The sequence below is a fragment of the Anomaloglossus baeobatrachus genome, chromosome 10 (assembly GCF_048569485.1).
Source record: "Anomaloglossus baeobatrachus isolate aAnoBae1 chromosome 10, aAnoBae1.hap1, whole genome shotgun sequence".
Lineage (NCBI taxonomy): Eukaryota > Metazoa > Chordata > Amphibia > Anura > Aromobatidae > Anomaloglossus > Anomaloglossus baeobatrachus.
The window spans coordinates 14008665-14026780 of NC_134362.1; the positions used below are offsets into that span (position 1 = coordinate 14008665).

At 52.0% G+C, this 18116-nt stretch overlaps 1 protein-coding gene across 6 annotated transcripts in view; it reads left to right on the forward strand.

Moving 5' to 3' along the window:
* The window catches only part of PHF21A (PHD finger protein 21A), a 193377-nt gene that overhangs the window by 126884 nt on the left and 48377 nt on the right, over window positions 1-18116 (forward strand). For 4 of the 6 annotated variants that reach the window (XM_075326484.1, XM_075326479.1, XM_075326482.1 and 1 more), the window contains exons 7-10: window positions 621-710; window positions 1021-1305; window positions 1761-1853; window positions 2093-2144. In XM_075326484.1, the coding sequence (XP_075182599.1) occupies window positions 621-710; window positions 1021-1305; window positions 1761-1853; window positions 2093-2144 (520 nt within the window). The remainder of the gene's footprint in view (window positions 1-620; window positions 711-1020; window positions 1306-1760; window positions 1854-2092; window positions 2145-18116) is intronic. The other 2 variants (XM_075326481.1, XM_075326483.1) reach the window with 1 other exon arrangement.

Consider the following 18116-nt stretch of genomic DNA (forward strand, 5'->3'; position numbering starts at 1 on the left):
TGTTATTGATGATATGAATGATTGATGTTCTGGATGATATGAATGATTGATGATATAGATAATAGGGATGATTGATGATAGGGATGATTGATGATAGGGATGATTGATGATAGGGATGATTGATGATAGGGATGATTGATGATAGGGATGATTGATGATAGGGATGATTGATGATAGGGATGATTGATGATAGGGATGATTGATGATAGGGATGATGGATAGGGATGATGGATAGGGATGATGGATGATAGGGATGATTGATGATAGGGATGATATGAATGATTGATGATATGGATGATAGGGATGATGGATGATTGATGATAGGGATGATTGATGATAGGGATGATTGATGATAGGGATGATAGGGATGATATGAATGATTGATATGAATGATGATAGGGATGATATGAATGATTGATATGAATGATTGATGATAGGGATGATTGATAGGGATATGAATGATTGCTGATACGAATGATTGATATGGATGATTGATATGGATGATAGGGATGATATGAATGATTGATGCTACGAATGATTGATATGGATGATTGATGATATGGATGATGGATGATATGGATGATGTTGTTCAATGTTGTCGATTTTCATTTTCTCTATAGCAGGTCCAAGCAACAACTTCTCAGCCTATCAAAGTCCCCCAGTTCATCCCACCCCCGCGGCTCACCCCTCGGCCAACGTTTCTTCCACAAGTGAGTAGCGTCAACTCCCATGTTTTCAAGAACTGCAGCATGTTTAATATTATAGTGTAGAGCTCATTGTCTAGGTTATCATCTACTATGGGGTCCTGGGGTTTGATAATCATAGGACAATGTAAGTGTAAGCGGTTTTAAGTGCACACAATGTCCGCTTTTGCAAGGCCAGAAGCATAAGGCAAAGCAGAGAATTTGGAAATATCAAAGCATTTCACTGTTGCTTGTTTCTCATTGTGCGTTGCAACAGCTGATTTAATTTAACTATTTTCATATATATAATTTATTTATTTTTTTAAATTTACATTAGGTGCGTCCAAAACCAGCTGCACAAAACAACATACCTATCGCCCCTGCCCCACCCCCAATGCTGGCAGCTCCTCAGCTCCTCCAGCGGCCGGTCATGCTCACCACAAAGTTGACGCCGACATCTCAGAACTCTATCCATCCTGTGCGCATCGTGAACGGACAACCCACGGCCATCTCCAAAGCCTTCCCTACAGCACAGCTCACCAGTATCGTGATAGCTGCACCCGGCACGAGACTGGCGGCTCCACAAACTCTGCAGCTTCCAAAACCAAACCTGGAGAAGCAGGTAACAGCCGCCAAGTACTCCGGAGTAACGCGGCACACGGGCCTCGCGGTCCAGTATTACAGAACCATGTACCGCTCCTCAGTATGGCATGGTATGCATCCACCATATTTCATGCCGTGGGACAAGTCATGAAATTGGAGGCATGCCGAGCGTACAAAAAGCATCCATGAGTAATCTGAGCACGGATTGCACCCATTTTACCTGGTAAATGCCGGCAAAGGTTCAACTCAGTCTTAAGTGATGATAGATGTTATGTTGGAAAGATATTTAATAACTGGAGTGGCCACTCACTGTGTGAATATTGCAGCTGAATGTCAAAGCAGATTTGCATTTTCCTTTTTATGTACTTTTTTTTTTTTTTTAATTAAAATACTGTTAACTAATCCAGATGTCACTAATTAGTAATTATTACTATGGGATATGTAATATGTGTTGTTTTTATTTTTTGCCCATAGACAATTAAAACTCAGGTGGAAACAGAGAAGCCAAGTGAAAGCAGTACAACATTGCACCCTGCCCCCAAGCCAAAACGAGAGGAAAACCCACAGGTACGAGGGTCAGATTGCCAGCATTCATGGTCCGAGGATGGGTCACAATGTCTGGCCTGGCCATGCGTCTCCTCAGCCAAACTATACAGCCCCATATACACCTGTGGTGGGGCGTTCTGTATTCCATACATGTCGGATATATTAACCAGCCACAGTTGTACTTTGTAGCTTTAACTTTTGCAGCGCATAGTGAAATTATTATAATTTTCTTCTTCTTTTTTTTTTTTTTTTTTTTTTAGAAACTCGCCTTTATGGTTTCGCTAGGTTTGGTAACGCACGACCATTTAGAAGGTGAGTTAAATCCTGTGTTTTTCTGCCAGTCGCGTGTATGGATCTGTTTGGCTTCTAGCTTTACTGTACATCAAATATTTGTCAAAATGGTTCTCATTTCCTGTTACCTTGGTGCGCTATGCTGCTTGTCACTGAATAGAAACATTCCGGGTCTATATTCTGTGGCTGGCAAAGTGCTCATATAGGTGTCCAGCTCATTAATACAGGATGCGTCTACTTAGCAAGTGTTGAGCCTGCTAAAGACTGAGTCAAAGTGGCTGTCTGGGGGCTTTTTTTTTTTTTTTTTTTTTTTTGGCGTGGTGAGTTGTAATTTTGAGTGACACCAACCGGTTTATCATATGAAGTAATGGTAAGTGTGGAAAAAATTACAAGTGTGGCGAAATTAGCTAAAAAAGTGAAATTCTGCAATTGTTTGAGGTTTTCTTTTTGTGTTTTTTATTTTTTTTATATTTAGTTTTCACTTTTTTTTGTGAAAATCAGATTTTATTCGAATAAAGAACATGTTTACAAGTTATAGGATAGGCAACATATGATATAGAGCAGAATAACTCAAATCTTGGAGGTAATAAGTAATAAAACACTTTTCTACTTGCATAATAATTCCTTTGATTACACACTTCAGGTCAGACCATCATCACCCATGTAATAGCTTTGTTTTGGAGATGATGTCCACTGGGTGACCAACAATCCGACCCCCATACAAAAATGTATGCAGCCTCGTTTAGAAACAGGAGGCAACGTAGATGCACAAAGTCCCCGAGATGACAATCCTTCCTAACAATGTAAACATAACATTAAATGTACAAAGAGGAAAGAAAGATGAGAAAAGAGGAAATGCAGGGGGAGAGGGAAAAGAAAAGAAGGACGAAGAAGATGTCTCATCTGGGTCGTGTGCAGCCCCCGCCACTTTTGTTTTGTGTAATCGATTATCACAGAGGTCTCACGCCCCCAACTGAAGCTTGACGCCATAGTACCAGGTCTGGTGTCTCTCTATACATAATCCACTAAATAGGAGAGAAAAGGCGCAATAGGGTCTTACCCGATATATTGGGCAAAATCATATTGAAGTGGTGCACTCACCTGATCGGGTTGTGCCAGTCACAACTCCTTTAACAGCAAAGCGTGAGCGCCTGAGCGGTCCAGCAGCAGCCCTGTTGCAGAAGTGGAACGTCAAAGGGAAAAAACAGGTTTTCTTCGGCGCTCCATTGGGAGACCCAGACGATTGGGTGTATAGCACTGCCTCCGGAGGCCACACAAAGCAATTACACTAAAAAGTGTAAGGCCCCTCCCCTTCTGGCTATACACCCCCAGTGGGATCACTGGCTCACCAGTTTTCTGCTTTGTGCGAAGGAGGTCAGACATCCACGCATAGCTCCACTGTTTAGTCAGCAGTAGCTGCTGACTATGTCGGATGGAAGAAAAGAGGGCCCATATACGGCCCCCAGCATGCTCCCTTCTTACCCCACTTGTGGTTCGTAAGGTTGAGGTACCCATTGCGGGTACGGAGGCTGGAGCCCACATGCTGCTTTCCTTCCCCATCCCCCTGAGGGGCTCTGTGGAAGTGGGATCTTACCGGCCCCCAAGCCCTGAGGCCGGGCTCCATCCACAGACCCAGTGAACCTGATGGATATGGAGCTGTGTACCATTCAGGGACAAGGCCCTGCAACTTCCAGGTACTCTGTGTCCCCGTACAGACAGGCACGCACACGCCAGACTTGCTGGGTGTGTTAGTGCGCCGGGGACAGTAACGCTGGGGTTTTGAGTCACAGCAGCTTAGCTGTGTGACTTCATTGCTGGGAACTACCGCGCCGGCCACTCTCGGAGCGGCGGCGCGGCTGGGACTTGTAGTGCGCCGGGGACTTAGCGCCGACCGCGCTTTTACGGCGGCGGCGCTTATAAATTTAGTCCCCGGCTTTTGCGGCCTAGCTCCGCTTCGTTCCCGCCCCCTCCCTGTCAATCAGGGAAGGGGAGAGACGCTGTACGTTTACTCAGCGCCGAGGGCTGGAGCCTTATTTACATGCTCCAGCCCTCTCACTTGGCACAGTGGGACGCAGGTTTCCCGCTTTTGGTCTGGCACGCCCAGGGCCCGCCCCCCCCTCCACAGGACGCCGGCAGCCATTCCTGCATGCAGTTCTGGCTGGAGGACGGACACAGGCTCTGGGAGACCCAAGACTAGGGATTTCTGGCGACCACACACCCGCGTTTAGCGGGCGGTAAGCAGCACTTTAGTGCTGGCCCCTCTTGTGCCACAGTGTGTATTGGTGTACTTTTTACTGTACCAGATATCTATATATATATATACTGCACTGTACGGTCGCTTCTTGGCTGTATACCCTATATTGCTCTGGGAAGACAACAACATGTCATCCACAAAACGCAAGGGTGCCAAGGCACGGGCTGTATACACTGTTTGTACAGCATGTGGGGCTAATCTACCAGCAGGCTCCAACGACTCTCATTGTGTGCAATGTTCAGTCCCAGTGGCACTTCGTCAGCCAGAGCCTATGGTGGTAGTAGCCCAGTCAGAGACGCCTGTGAACCCTGCCCCGGTGACGGGGACAGAATTTGCAGTCTTTGCTGATAAAATGTCTGTGACTATGACAAAAATCCTGGAGACCTTGCAGTCCAGGCCAGTTGCTCAGACCATGGACACTACTGTCCCTATGTTCCCCGGTCCCCCTCAGTTGGAACTAATCCGTACTTCACGGGGGTCCCAGGCATCACTGGCTGAGGGCTCTGACTCCGATGACAGTCCCAGGCCGCCTAAGCGAGCTCGCTGGGAGAGACCCTCCACGTCATCACGCGGGTCAGGGTCTCAGCGAGAAGGGTCTCTATATGATGAGACAGAGGTGGGTGATCAGGAGTCTAGCCCTGACACCGCACTCAATTTGGATACGCCAGATGGTGACGCCATGGTAAATGACCTTATAGCGGCCATCAATAGGCTGTTGGATATTTCTCCCCCAGCCCCTTCAGCAGAGGAGGCAGCTGCCCAGCAGGAGAAATTCCATTTCCTGTATCCCAAGCGTAAATTGAGCACCTTTCTGGACCACTCTGACTTCAGAGCATCAATCCAGAAGCACCATGCTTATCCGGACAAGCGTTTTTCCAAACGTCTTAAGGATACACGTTATCCCTTTCCCCCTGACGTGGTCAAACGCTGGACCCAGTGTCCAAAAGTGGACCCTCCAATATCCAGGCTTGCAGCTAGATCCATAGTTGCAGTGGAGGATGGGGCTTCACTTAAAGATGCCAATGACAGACAGATGGACCTTTGGTTGAAATCTGTCTATGAAGCTATTGGCGCGTCGTTTGCTCCAGCATTCGCGGCCGTGTGGGCGCTCCAAGCTATTTCAGCTGGTTTGGCACAGGTGGACTCTTTCATACGTCCAGCAGTGCCGCAAGTGGCGTCCTTAACTACGCAAATGACTGCGTTTGCGACCTACGCTATTAATGCGGTACTGGACTCTACGAGCCGTACCGCAATGGCTTCCGCCAACTCTGTAGTTTTGCGCAGAGCCTTGTGGTTAAAGGAATGGAAAGCAGATTCTGCTTCTAAAAAATGTTTAACCAGCTTGCCATTATCTGGAGACAGACTGTTTGGTGAGCAATTGGCGGAAATCATTAAACAGTCCAAAGGTAAGGACTCTTCCTTACCCCAGCCCAGATCAAGCAAACCTCAACAGAGGAAGTGGCAGTCAAAGTTTCGGTCCTTTCGAGGCTCGGGCAAGCCCCAGTTCGCCTCGTCCAAAGGGACTCAGAAAGAGCAAAGGAGCTCTGATTCCTGGCGGGCTCACTCACGCCCCAAGAAAGCAGCCGGAGGTACCGCTTCCAAGGCGGCTGCCTCATGACTTTCGGCCGCCTCCCTCCGCATCCTCGGTCGGTGGCAGGCTCTCCCGCTTTTGCGACATTTGGCTGCCACAGGTCAAAGACCGGTGGGTAACAGACATTTTGTCTCACGGGTACAGGATAGAGTTCAGTTCTCGTCCTCCGCCTCGGTTCTTCAGAACTTCCCCACATCCCGACCGAGCAGATGCCCTTCTGCAGGCGGTGAATTCTCTAAGAGCAGAAGGAGTGGTGGTCCCTGTTCCTCTTCAGGAACAAGGACAAGGTTTTTACTCCAACCTCTTTGTGGTGCCAAAAAAGGACGGCTCATTCCGTCCTGTTCTGGACCTAAAACTGCTCAACAAGCATGTGAACGCCAGGCGGTTCCGGATGGAATCCCTCCGCTCAGTCATTGCCTCAATGTCTCAAGGAGATTTCCTAGCATCAATAGACATCAAAGATGCTTATCTCCACGTGCCGATTGCTACAGAGCACCAACGTTTTCTACGCTTCGTGATAGGAGACGACCATCTTCAGTTCGTAGCTCTGCCATTTGGTCTGGCGACAGCCCCACGGGTGTTCACCAAGGTCATGGCGGCAGTGGTAGCAGTCTTGCACTCTCAGGGACACTCTGTGATCCCTTACTTGGACGATCTACTTGTCAAGGCACCCTCTCAGGAGGCATGCCAACTCAGCCTGAATGTTGCACTGGAGACTCTCCAGACGTTCGGGTGGATCATCAACTTCTCAAAGTCAAATCTGTCACCGACCCAATCGCTAACGTATCTTGGCATGGAGTTTCATACTCTCTCAGCGATAGTGAAGCTTCCGCTGGACAAGCAGAGGTCACTACAGACTGGGGTGCAGGCTCTCCTTCAAAGTCAGTCGCACTCCTTAAGACGCCTCATGCACTTCCTCGGGAAGATGGTGGCGGCAATGGAGGCGGTTCCGTTTGCGCAGTTTCATCTGCGCCCACTTCAATGGGACATTCTTCGCCAATGGGACGGGAAGTCAACATCCCTGGACAGGAAAGTCTCCCTTTCCCAGACGGCCAAAGACTCTCTGCAGTGGTGGCTTCTTCCCACCTCATTATCACAGGGAAGATCCTTCCTACCACCGTCCTGGGCGGTGGTCACGACAGACGCGAGTCTCTCAGGGTGGGGAGCAGTTTTTCTCCACCACAGGGCTCAGGGTACGTGGACTCAGCAGGAGTCCACCCTTCCGATCAATGTTCTGGAGATCAGAGCAGTGTATCTTGCCCTACTAGCCTTCCAGCAGTGGCTGGAAGGAAAGCAGATCCGAATTCAGTCGGACAACTCCACAGCGGTGGCATACATCAACCACCAAGGGGGGACTCGCAGTCGGCAAGCCTTCCAGGAAGTCCGGCGGATCCTGATGTGGGTGGAAGCCACGGCCTCCACCATATCCGCAGTTCACATCCCCGGCGTAGAAAACTGGGAAGCAGACTTCCTCAGTCGCCAGGGCATGGACGCAGGGGAATGGTTCTTCACCCGGAAGTGTTTCAGGAAATCTGTCGCCGCTGGGGAAGGCCGGACGTCGATCTAATGGCGTCCCGGCACAACAACAAGGTCCCGACCTTCATGGCACGGTCTCGCGATCACAGAGCTCTGGCGGCAGACGCCTTAGTGCAAGATTGGTCGCAGTTCCGGCTCCCTTATGTGTTTCCACCTCTGGCACTCTTGCCCAGGGTGCTACGCAAGATCAGATCCGACTGCAGCCGCGTCATACTCGTCGCCCCAGACTGGCCAAGGAGGGCGTGGTATCCGGATCTGTGGCGTCTCACGGTCGGCCAACCGTGGGCACTACCAGACCGACCAGACTTACTGTCCCAAGGGCCGTTTTTCCATCGGAATTCCGCGGCCCTGAACCTGACTGTGTGGCCATTGAGTCCTGGATCCTAGCGTCTTCAGGATTATCCCAAGGGGTCGTTGCCACCATGAGACAGGCTAGGAAGCCCACGTCCGCTAAGATCTACCACAGAACGTGGAGGATATTCTTATCCTGGTGCTCTGCTCAGGGAGTGTCTCCCTGGCCATTTGCATTGCCTACCTTTCTTTCTTTCCTACAATCTGGGTTAGAAAAAGGTTTGTCGCTCGGCTCCCTTAAGGGGCAAGTCTCGGCGCTATCCGTCTTTTTTCAGAAGCGTCTAGCACGACTCTCTAAGGTGCGCACGTTCCTGCAGGGGGTTTGTCATATCGTACCCCCGTACAAGCGACCATTAGATCCATGGGACCTGAACAGGGTGCTAGTTGCCCTCCAGAAGCCGCCCTTCGAGCCTCTGAGGGAGGTTTCACTTTCTAGACTGTCACAGAAAGTGGCTTTTCTGGTAGCGATCACATCTCTTCGGAGAGTGTCTGAGCTAGCAGCGCTGTCATCCAAGGCTCCCTTCCTGGTCTTCCACCAGGACAAGGTAGTGCTGCGCCCCATTCAGGAGTTTCTCCCGAAGGTGGTATCCTCTTTTCATCTTAATCAGGATATCTCTTTGCCTTCTTTTTGCCCTCATGCAGTTCATCGGTATGAGAAGGATTTACATTTGTTAGATCTGGTGCGAGCACTCAGAATCTACATTTCCCGCACGGCGCCCCTGCGCCGTTCGGATGCACTCTTTGTCCTTGTCGCTGGTAAGCGCAAGGGGTCGCAGGCTTCTAAAGCCACCCTGGCTCGATGGATCAAAGAACCAATTCTTGAGGCCTACCGTTCTGCTGGGCTTCCGGTTCCATCAGGGCTGAAGGCCCATTCTACCAGAGCCGTGGGTGCGTCCTGGGCATTGCGTCACCAGGCTACGGCTCAACAGGTGTGCCAGGCAGCTACCTGGTCGAGTCTGCACACTTTCACCAAACATTATCAGGTGCATACCTATGCTTCGGCGGACGCCAGCCTAGGTAGAAGAGTCCTGCAGGCGGCAGTTGCCTCCCCGTAGGGGAGGACTGTCTTTGCAGCTCTAACATGAGGTATTTCTTTACCCACCCAGGGACAGCTTTTGGACGTCCCAATCGTCTGGGTCTCCCAATGGAGCGCCGAAGAAGAAGGGAATTTTGTTACTTACCGTAAATTCCTTTTCTTCTAGCTCCTATTGGGAGACCCAGCACCCGCCCTGTTGTCCTTCGGGATTTTTGGTTGTTTTTCGGGTACACATGTTGTTCATGTTGAATGGTTTTCAGTTCTCCGAGGTTATTTCGGAGTGAATTTGTTTAAACCAGTTATTGGCTTTCCTCCTTCTTGCTTTTGCACTAAAACTGGTGAGCCAGTGATCCCACTGGGGGTGTATAGCCAGAAGGGGAGGGGCCTTACACTTTTTAGTGTAATTGCTTTGTGTGGCCTCCGGAGGCAGTGCTATACACCCAATCGTCTGGGTCTCCCAATAGGAGCTAGAAGAAAAGGAATTTACGGTAAGTAACAAAATTCCCTTCTTCTTCGGCGCTCCATTGGGAGACCCAGACGATTGGGGTGTATAGCACTGCCTCCGGAGGCCACACAAAGCATTACACTAAAAAGTGTAAGGCCCCTCCCCTTCTGGCTATACACCCCCCGTGGGATCACGGGCTGCTCAGTTTTCAAGCTTTGTGCGAAGGAGGTCAGACATCCACGCATAGCTCCACTGTTTAGTCAGCAGTAGCTGCTGACTATGTCGGATGGAAGAAAAGAGGGCCCATACTAGGGCCCCCAGCATGCTCCCTTCTCACCCCATTCCTATTGGCGGTGTTTGTTAAGGTTGAGGTACCCATTGTGGGTACGGAGGCTGGAGCCCACATGCTGCTTTCCTTCCCCATCCCCCTGAGGGGCTCTGAGGAAGTGGGATCTTACCGGCCCCCAAGCCCTGAGGCCGGGCTCCATCCACAGACCCGTAGAACCTGCTGGATACGGAGCTGGGTACCGTTCAGGGACAAGGCCCTGCAACATTCAGGTACTCTGTGTCCCCGTATGGACAGGCCGCGCACACTCCAGACTTGCTGGGTGTGCTAGTGCGCCGGGGACAGTAGCGCTGCGCGCTGGGGTTACAGTCACTGCAGTTTCTCTGAGGGACTTTATGTGTTGGGGACTGCCGCGCCGGCTGCCCCTGGAGCGGCGGCGCGGCTGAGACTTGTGGTGCGCCGGGGACTTAGCGCCGACCGTGCTTTTACGACGGCGGCGCTTATAAATCTAGTCCCCGGCTTTTGCGGCCTGGCTCCGCTTCGTTCCCGCCCCCACCCTGTCAATCAGGGCAAGGGAGAGACGCTGTACGATAGTCAGCGCCGAGGGCTGGAGTCTTATTTACATACTCCAGCCCTCTCACTGAGCACAGTGGGACGCAGGTTTCCCGCACTTTGTCTGCACACGCCCAGGGCCCGCCCCTCTCCACAGGACGCCGGCAGCCATTCCTACATGCAGTCTGGCTGGAGAACGGACACAGGCTCTGGGAGACCCAGACAAGGGATTTCTGGCGACCACACACCCGCGTTAAGCGGGCGGTAAGCAGCACATTAGTGCTGGCCCCACTAGTGCCACAGTGTTATATTGGTGTATTTTTTTCTCTATACCATATATATATATATATTGCACTGTAAGGTCGCTTCTTGGCTGTATACCCTATATTGCTCTGAGGAGACGACAACATGTCATCCGCAAAACGCAAGGGTGCCAAGACACAGGCTGTATACGCTGCTTGTGCCGCTTGTGGGGCTGATCTACCGGCAGGTTCCAAGGACCCCCATTGTGTGCAATGTTCGGTCCCTGTGCCACTTCGTCAGCCGGAGTCTATGGTGGTAGTGGCCCAGGCAGAGTCACCGGTGAACCCTGTCCCGGTGACGGGGACAGAGTTTGCAGTTTTTGCTGACAAGATGTCTTTCACTATGACAAAAATCCTAGAGACCCTGCAGGCCAGGCCAGTTACTCAGACCATGGACACTGCTGCGTCAATGTTCCCCGGTCCCCCTCAGTTGGAGTTAATCCGTGCTTCAAGGGGGTCCCAGGCATCTCAGGCTGAAGGCTCTGACTCAGATGACAGTCCCAGGCAGCCTAAGCGAGCTCGCTGGGAGAGACCCTCCACGTCATCACGCGGATCAGGGTCTCAGCGAGAAGAGTCTCTGCATGATGAGACAGAGGAGGGTGATCAGGAGTCTAATCCTGAGACCGCTCTCAATCTGGATACTCCTGATGGTGACGCCATGGTAAATGACCTTATAGCGGCCATCAATAGGCTGTTGGATATTTCTCCCCCAGCCCCTTCAGCAGAGGAGGCAGCTGCACAGCAGGAGAAGTTCCATTTCAGGTATCCCAAGCGTAAACTGAGTACTTTTCTGGACCACGCTGACTTCAGAGAATCAGTCCAGAAACACCATGCTTACCCAGACAAGCGTTTCTCCAAACGTCTTAAGGATACACGTTATCCCTTTCCCCCTGACGTGGTCAAACGCTGAACCCAGTGTCCAAAGGTAGATCCCCCAATCTCCAGGCTTGCGGCTAGATCCATAGTTGCAGTGGAGGATGGGGCTTCACTTAAAGATGCCAATGACAGACAGATGGACCTTTGGTTGAAATCTGTCTATGAAGCTATCGGCGCGTCGTTTGCTCCAGCATTCGCGGCCGTGTGGGCACTCCAAGCAATTTCAGCTGGTCTGGCACAGGTGGACTCTATCATACGTCCAGCAGTGCCGCAAGTGGAGTCCTTAACTTCGCAAATGTCTGCGTTTGCGACCTATGCTATCAACGCTGTCCTGGACTCTACGAGCCGTACCTCGATGGCGTCTGCCAACTCGGTGGTTTTGCGCAGAGCCTTGTGGTTAAAAGAATGGAAAGCGGATTCTGCTTCCAAAAAATGTTTAACCAGCTTGCCACTATCTGGAGACAGACTGTTTGGTGAGCAATTGGCTGAAATCATTAAACAGTCCAAGGGTAAAGACTCCTCCTTACCCCAGCCCAGATCAAGCAAACCTCAACAAAGGAGGTGGCAGTCGAGGTTTCGGTCCTTTCGAGGCTCCAGCAAGGCCCAATTCTCCTCGTCCAAAGGGACTCAGAAGGAGCAAAGGGGCTCGGATTCCTGGCGGGCTCACTCACGCCCCAAGAAAGCAACCGGAGGAACCGCTTCCAAGGCGGCTGCCTCATGACTTTCGGCCTCCTCCCTCCGCATCCTCGGTCGGTGGCAGGCTCTCCCGCTTTTGCGACATTTGGCTGGCACAGGTCAAGGACCGGTGGGTAACAGACATTTTGTCTCACGGGTACAGGATAGAGTTCAGTTCTCGTCCTCCGCCTCGGTTCTTCAGAACTTCCCCACATCCCGACCGAGCAGATGCTCTTCTGCAGGCGGTGGGCTCACTATGAGCAGAAGGAGTGGTGATCCCTGTTCCTCTTCAGGAACAAGGGCAAGGTTTTTACTCCAATCTCTTCGTGGTTCCAAAAAAGGACGGCTCGTTCCGTCCTGTTCTGGACCTAAAGCTGCTCAACAAGCATGTGAACGCCAGGCGGTTCCGGATGGAATCCCTCCGCTCCGTCATTGCCTCAATGTCTCAAGGAGATTTCCTTGCATCAATAGACATCAAAGATGCTTATCTCCACGTGCCGATTGCTACAGAGCACCAACGTTTTCTACGTTTTGTGATAAGAGACGAACATCTCCAGTTCGTAGCTCTGCCATTTGGTCTGGCGACAGCCCCACGGGTTTTCACCAAGGTCATGGCGGCAGTAGTAGCAGTCTTGCACTCCCAGGGACACTCGGTGATCCCTTACTTGGACGATCTACTTGTCAAAGCACCCTCTCAAGAGGCATGCCAACACAGCCTGAATGTTGCGCTGGAGACTCTCCAGACTTTCGGGTGGATCATCAACTTTTCAAAGTCAAATCTGTCACCGACTCAATCACTAACGTATCTTGGCATGGAGTTTCATACTCTCTCAGCGATAGTGAAGCTTCCGCTGGACAAGCAGCGGTCACTACAGACAGGGGTACAGTCTCTCCTTCATGGTCAGTTGCACTCCTTAAGGCGCCTCATGCACTTCCTAGGGAAGATGGTGGCAGCAATGGAGGCAGTCCCGTTTGCACAGTTTCATCTGCGCCCACTTCAATGGGACATTCTCCGCCAATGGGACGGGAAGTCAACTTCCCTGGACAGGAAAGTCTCCCTTTCCCAGACGGCCAAGGACTCTCTGCAATGGTGGCTTCTTCCCACCTCATTATCACAGGGAAGATCATTCCTACCCCCATCCTGGGCAGTGGTCACGACAGACGCGAGTCTGTCAGGGTGGGGAGCAGTTTTTCTACACCACAGGGCTCAAGGGACGTGGACTCAGCAGGAGTCCACCCTTCAGATCAATGTTCTGGAAATCAGGGCAGTGTATCTTGCCCTACTAGCCTTCCAGCAGTGGCTGGAAGGAAAGCAGATCCGAATTCAGTCGGACAACTCCACAGCGGTGGCATACATCAACCACCAAGGAGGGACACGCAGTCGGCAAGCCTTCCAGGAAGTCCGGCGGATTCTGTTGTGGGTGGAGGACAGAGCATCCACCATATCAGCGGTTCACATCCCGGGCGTAGAAAACTGGGAAGCAGACTTCCTCAGTCGCCAGGGTATGGACGCAGGGGAATGGTCCCTTCACCCGGACGTGTTTCAGGAGATCTGTCGCCGCTGGGGGGTGCCGGACGTCGACCTAATGGCGTCGCGGCACAACAACAAGGTCCCGACGTTCATGGCGCGGTCTCGCGATCAAAGAGCTCTGGCGGCAGACGCCTTAGTGCAAGATTGGTCGCAGTTCCGGCTCCCTTATGTGTTCCCACCTCTGGCACTCTTGCCCAGAGTGCTACGCAAGATCAGATCCGATTGCAGCGGCGTCATACTCGTCGCCCCAGACTGGCCGAGGAGGTCGTGGTACCCGGATCTGTGGCATCTCACGGTCGGCCAACCGTGGACACTACCAGACCGACCAGACTTACTGTCCCAAGGGCCGTTTTTCCATCGGAATTCTGCGGCCCTGAACCTGACTGTGTGGCCATTGAGTCCTGGATCCTAGCGTCTTCAGGATTATCCCAAGGAGTCGTTGCCACCATGAGACAGGCTAGGAAGTCCACTTCTGCTAAGATCTACCACAGAACGTGGAGGATTTTCTTATCCTGGTGCTCTGCACAAGGAGTATCCCCCTGGCCATTCGCGTTACCTACTTTTCTTTCCTTCCTGCAATCTGGGTTGGAAAAGGGCTTGTCGCTCGGCTCCCTTAAAGGGCAAGTCTCGGCACTATCCGTGTTTTTTCAGAAGCGTCTAGCACGACTTTCTCAGGTGCGCACGTTCCTGCAGGGGGTTTGTCATATCGTCCCTCCGTACAGGCGGCCGTTAGATCCATGGGATCTAAACAGGGTACTAGTTGCTCTCCAGAAGCCGCCCTTCGAGCCTCTGAGGGATGTTTCACTTTCTCGTCTCTCACAGAAAGTGGCCTTTCTAGTGGCGGTCACGTCTCTTCGGAGAGTGTCTGAGCTAGCAGCGCTGTCATCCAAGTCTCCCTTCCTGGTGTTCCACCAGGACAAGGTAGTGCTGCGCCCCATTCAGGAGTTTCTCCCTAAGGTGGTATCCTCTTTTCATCTTAATCAGGATATCTCCTTGCCTTCCTTTTGTCCTCATCCAGTTCTTCGGTATGAAAAGGATTTACATTTGTTAGATCTGGTGAGAGCACTCAGAATCTACATTTCCCGCACGGCGCCCCTGCGCCGCTCGGATGCACTCTTTGTCCTTGTCGCTGGTAAGCGCAAAGGGTCGCAGGCTTCCAAAGCCACCCTGGCTCGATGGATCAAAGAACCAATTCTTGAAGCCTACCGTTCTGCTGGGCTTCCGGTTCCATCAGGGCTGAAAGCCCACTCTACCAGAGCCGTGGGTGCGTCCTGGGCATTACGACACCAGGCTACGGCTCAACAGGTGTGCCAGGCAGCTACCTGGTCGAGTCTGCACACTTTCACCAAACATTATCAGGTGCATACCTATGCTTCGGCGGACGCCAGCCTAGGTAGAAGAGTCCTGCAGGCGGCAGTTACCTCCCCGTAGGGGAAGACTGTCTTTGCAGCTCTAACATGAGGTATTTCTTTACCCACCCAGGGACTGCTTTTGGACGTCCCAATCGTCTGGGTCTCCCAATGGAGCGCCGAAGAAGAAGGGAATTTTGTTACTTACCGTAAATTCCTTTTCTTCTAGCTCCTATTGGGAGACCCAGCACCCGCCCTGTTGTCCTTCGGGATTGTTGTTTTTTTTCGGGTACACATGTTGTTCATGTTGAACGGTTTTCAGTTCTCCGATGTTACTTCGGAGTGAATTTGTTTAAACCAGTTATTGGCTTTCCTCCTTCTTGCTTTAGCACTAAAACTGAGCAGCCCGTGATCCCACGGGGGGTGTATAGCCAGAAGGGGAGGGGCCTTACACTTTTTAGTGTAATGCTTTGTGTGGCCTCCGGAGGCAGTGCTATACACCCAATCGTCTGGGTCTCCCAATAGGAGCTAGAAGATAAGGAATTTACGGTAAGTAACAAAATTCCCTTCTTTTGCCGCGCTTAGAGACCACAGACATTGATGTCAAAACAGATGATTCTTTTTATTTCATTCCTACGCGTTTCGGAGACCCCAACTGTCTCCTTCAGGGAAAAGTTCTTTTCTTTGTCGCTCCATTGGGAGACCCAGACAATTGGGTGTATAGCTTCTGCCTCCGGAGGCCACACAAAGTATTACACTTAAAAGTGTAAAGCCCCTCCCCTTCTGCCTATACACCCCCCGTGCCTCACGGGCTCCTCAGTTTTTATGCTTTGTGCGAAGGAGGCTGACATCCACGCATAGCTCCACATCTTAGTCAGCAGCAGCTGCTGACTATGTCGGATGGAAGAAAAGAGGGCCCATATAGGGCCCCCAGCATGCTCCCTTCTCACCCCACTCTGGTCGGCGGTGCTGTTAAGGTTGAGGTACTCATTGCGGGTACATAGGCAGGAGCCACATGCTGTTTTCCTTGCCCATCCCTTAATGGGCTCTGGGTGAAGTGGGATCCTAATCGGTCTCCAGGCACTGGGACCGTGCTCCCTCCGCAGCCCCTGGGGAATCTGCTGGACAGGAGCCGGGTATCGTCAGGGACAAGACCCTGCTACTGTGAGGTACTCTGTGTCCCCTTGGGGGACCGCGCATGGAGCGCTTGTGCCATACACACTGCAGCACTGCTGGGTGTGTTAGTGCGCCGGGGACTACCGCGCCGACCGCGCTTATTTGCCGGCCGCGCTTATAACTTTAGTCCCCGGCTTTTGCGGCCTAGTATCGCATATTCCCGCCCCCAGGCCTGCCAGTCAGGGGAAGGGCGGGACGCTGCACAGGACGTCAGCGCTGAGGGCTGGAGCATACTTTGTATCCTCCTCCCCCCTCACTCAGAACAGTGGGGCATCAGATTCCCGCACTTTCTAGGGCACGCCCACGGCCCCCTCCTCCACACAGAACGCCGGCAGCCATTCCTGTCAGCACTTCTGACGCTGGAGAGGAGAGACAACACGGCTCTGGGAGGCCCAGGCAGGGAATCTGATGATCACACAACCGCTTTGAGCGGTCGGTAAGCAGCACCTGTGGTGCTGGCCCCACTGAGTGCCGAAGTGTACATATATATATATGCTTATATGCTATACATTTACACTGTACGGTTGCACTGTTGATTTTTGGCTATATACCCTATATATATATATGGATTGTACTCAGACGAGACAACAGCATGTCGTCCGCAAAAAGCAAGGGTGCCAAAGCACAGGCTTACTTTGCAACCTGTACCTCATGTGCGGCTATACTACCGGCAGGTTCCACCGATCCTCATTGTGTGCAATGCTCGGCCCCCGTGGCACTTACTCAGCCGGAGCCTCTGCTACTGGTGGCCCAGGTGGAACCACCTGCTACCACTGTCCAGGTGACAGGGACGGAGTTTGCAGTATTTGCTGACAAACTGTCTGCGAGTATGGATAAATGGTCTGCTAAGATACTAGAAGCCTTGCAGTCCAGGCCGGTAACACAGGCCCCGGGCACTGTTGAATCATTGACCCCAGGCCCCCCTCGGTTGGAACAGCAAAGTGCTCCTTGGGTGACCCATAGGTCCCAGGGTGAGGTCTCTGACACGGACCGCAGTCCCAGACCGCCTAAGCGGGCTCGCTGGGAGCTTCCCTCGACTTCATCACACTGCTCAGGGTCTCAGCAGGAGGACTCTCTGGATGATGAAGCGGAGGTAGCAGATCAGGATTCTGTTCCTGAGGCCGCTCTCAACCTAGATACACCTGAAGGTGACGCCATAGTGAATGACCTTATAGCGACCATCAATCAGGTGTTGGATATTTCTCCCCCAGCTCCTCCAATTGAGGAGTCAGCTTCTCAGCAGGAGAAATTCCGTTTCAGGTTTCCCAAGCGTACATTGAGTACGTTTCTGGATCACTCTGACTTCAGAGAGGCAGTCCAGAAACACCGAGCTTGTCCAGATAAGCGTTTTTCCAAGCGCCTTAAGGATACACGTTATCCCTTCCCCCCTGACGTTGTCAAGGGCTGGGCTCAGTGTCCCAAAGTGGATCCTCCAGTCTCCAGACTGGCAGCTAGATCCATAGTTGCAGTGGAAGATGGGGCTTCACTCAAAGATGCCACTGACAGACAGATGGAGCTCTGGTTGAAATCCATCTATGAAGCTATCGGCGCGTCTTTTGCTCCAGCATTCGCAGCCGTATGGGCACTCCAAGCTATCTCAGCTTGTCATGCGCAGATTAATGCAGTCACGCGTACGTCTGCTCCGCAAGTGGTGTCCTTAACCTCTCAGGCGTCGGCGTTTGCGTCCTACGCCATTAATGCTGTCCTGGACTCTGCGAGCCGTACGGCGGTAGCATCCGCCAATTCGGTGGCAGTCCGCAGGGCCTTGTGGCTACGGGAATGGAAGGCAGACTCTGCTTCCAAAAAGTTCTTAACCGGTTTGCCATTTTCTGGCGACCGCCTGTTTGGGGAGCGATTGGATGAAATCATTAAACAATCCAAGGGAAAGGACTCATCCTTACCCCAGTCCAAACCAAACAGACCTCAACCACGGAAGGTACAATCGAGGTTTCGGTCCGCGGGCAGGTCTCAATTCTCCTCGTCCAAAAGGCCTCAGAAGGATCAGAGGAACTCCGATTCATGGCGGTCTAAGT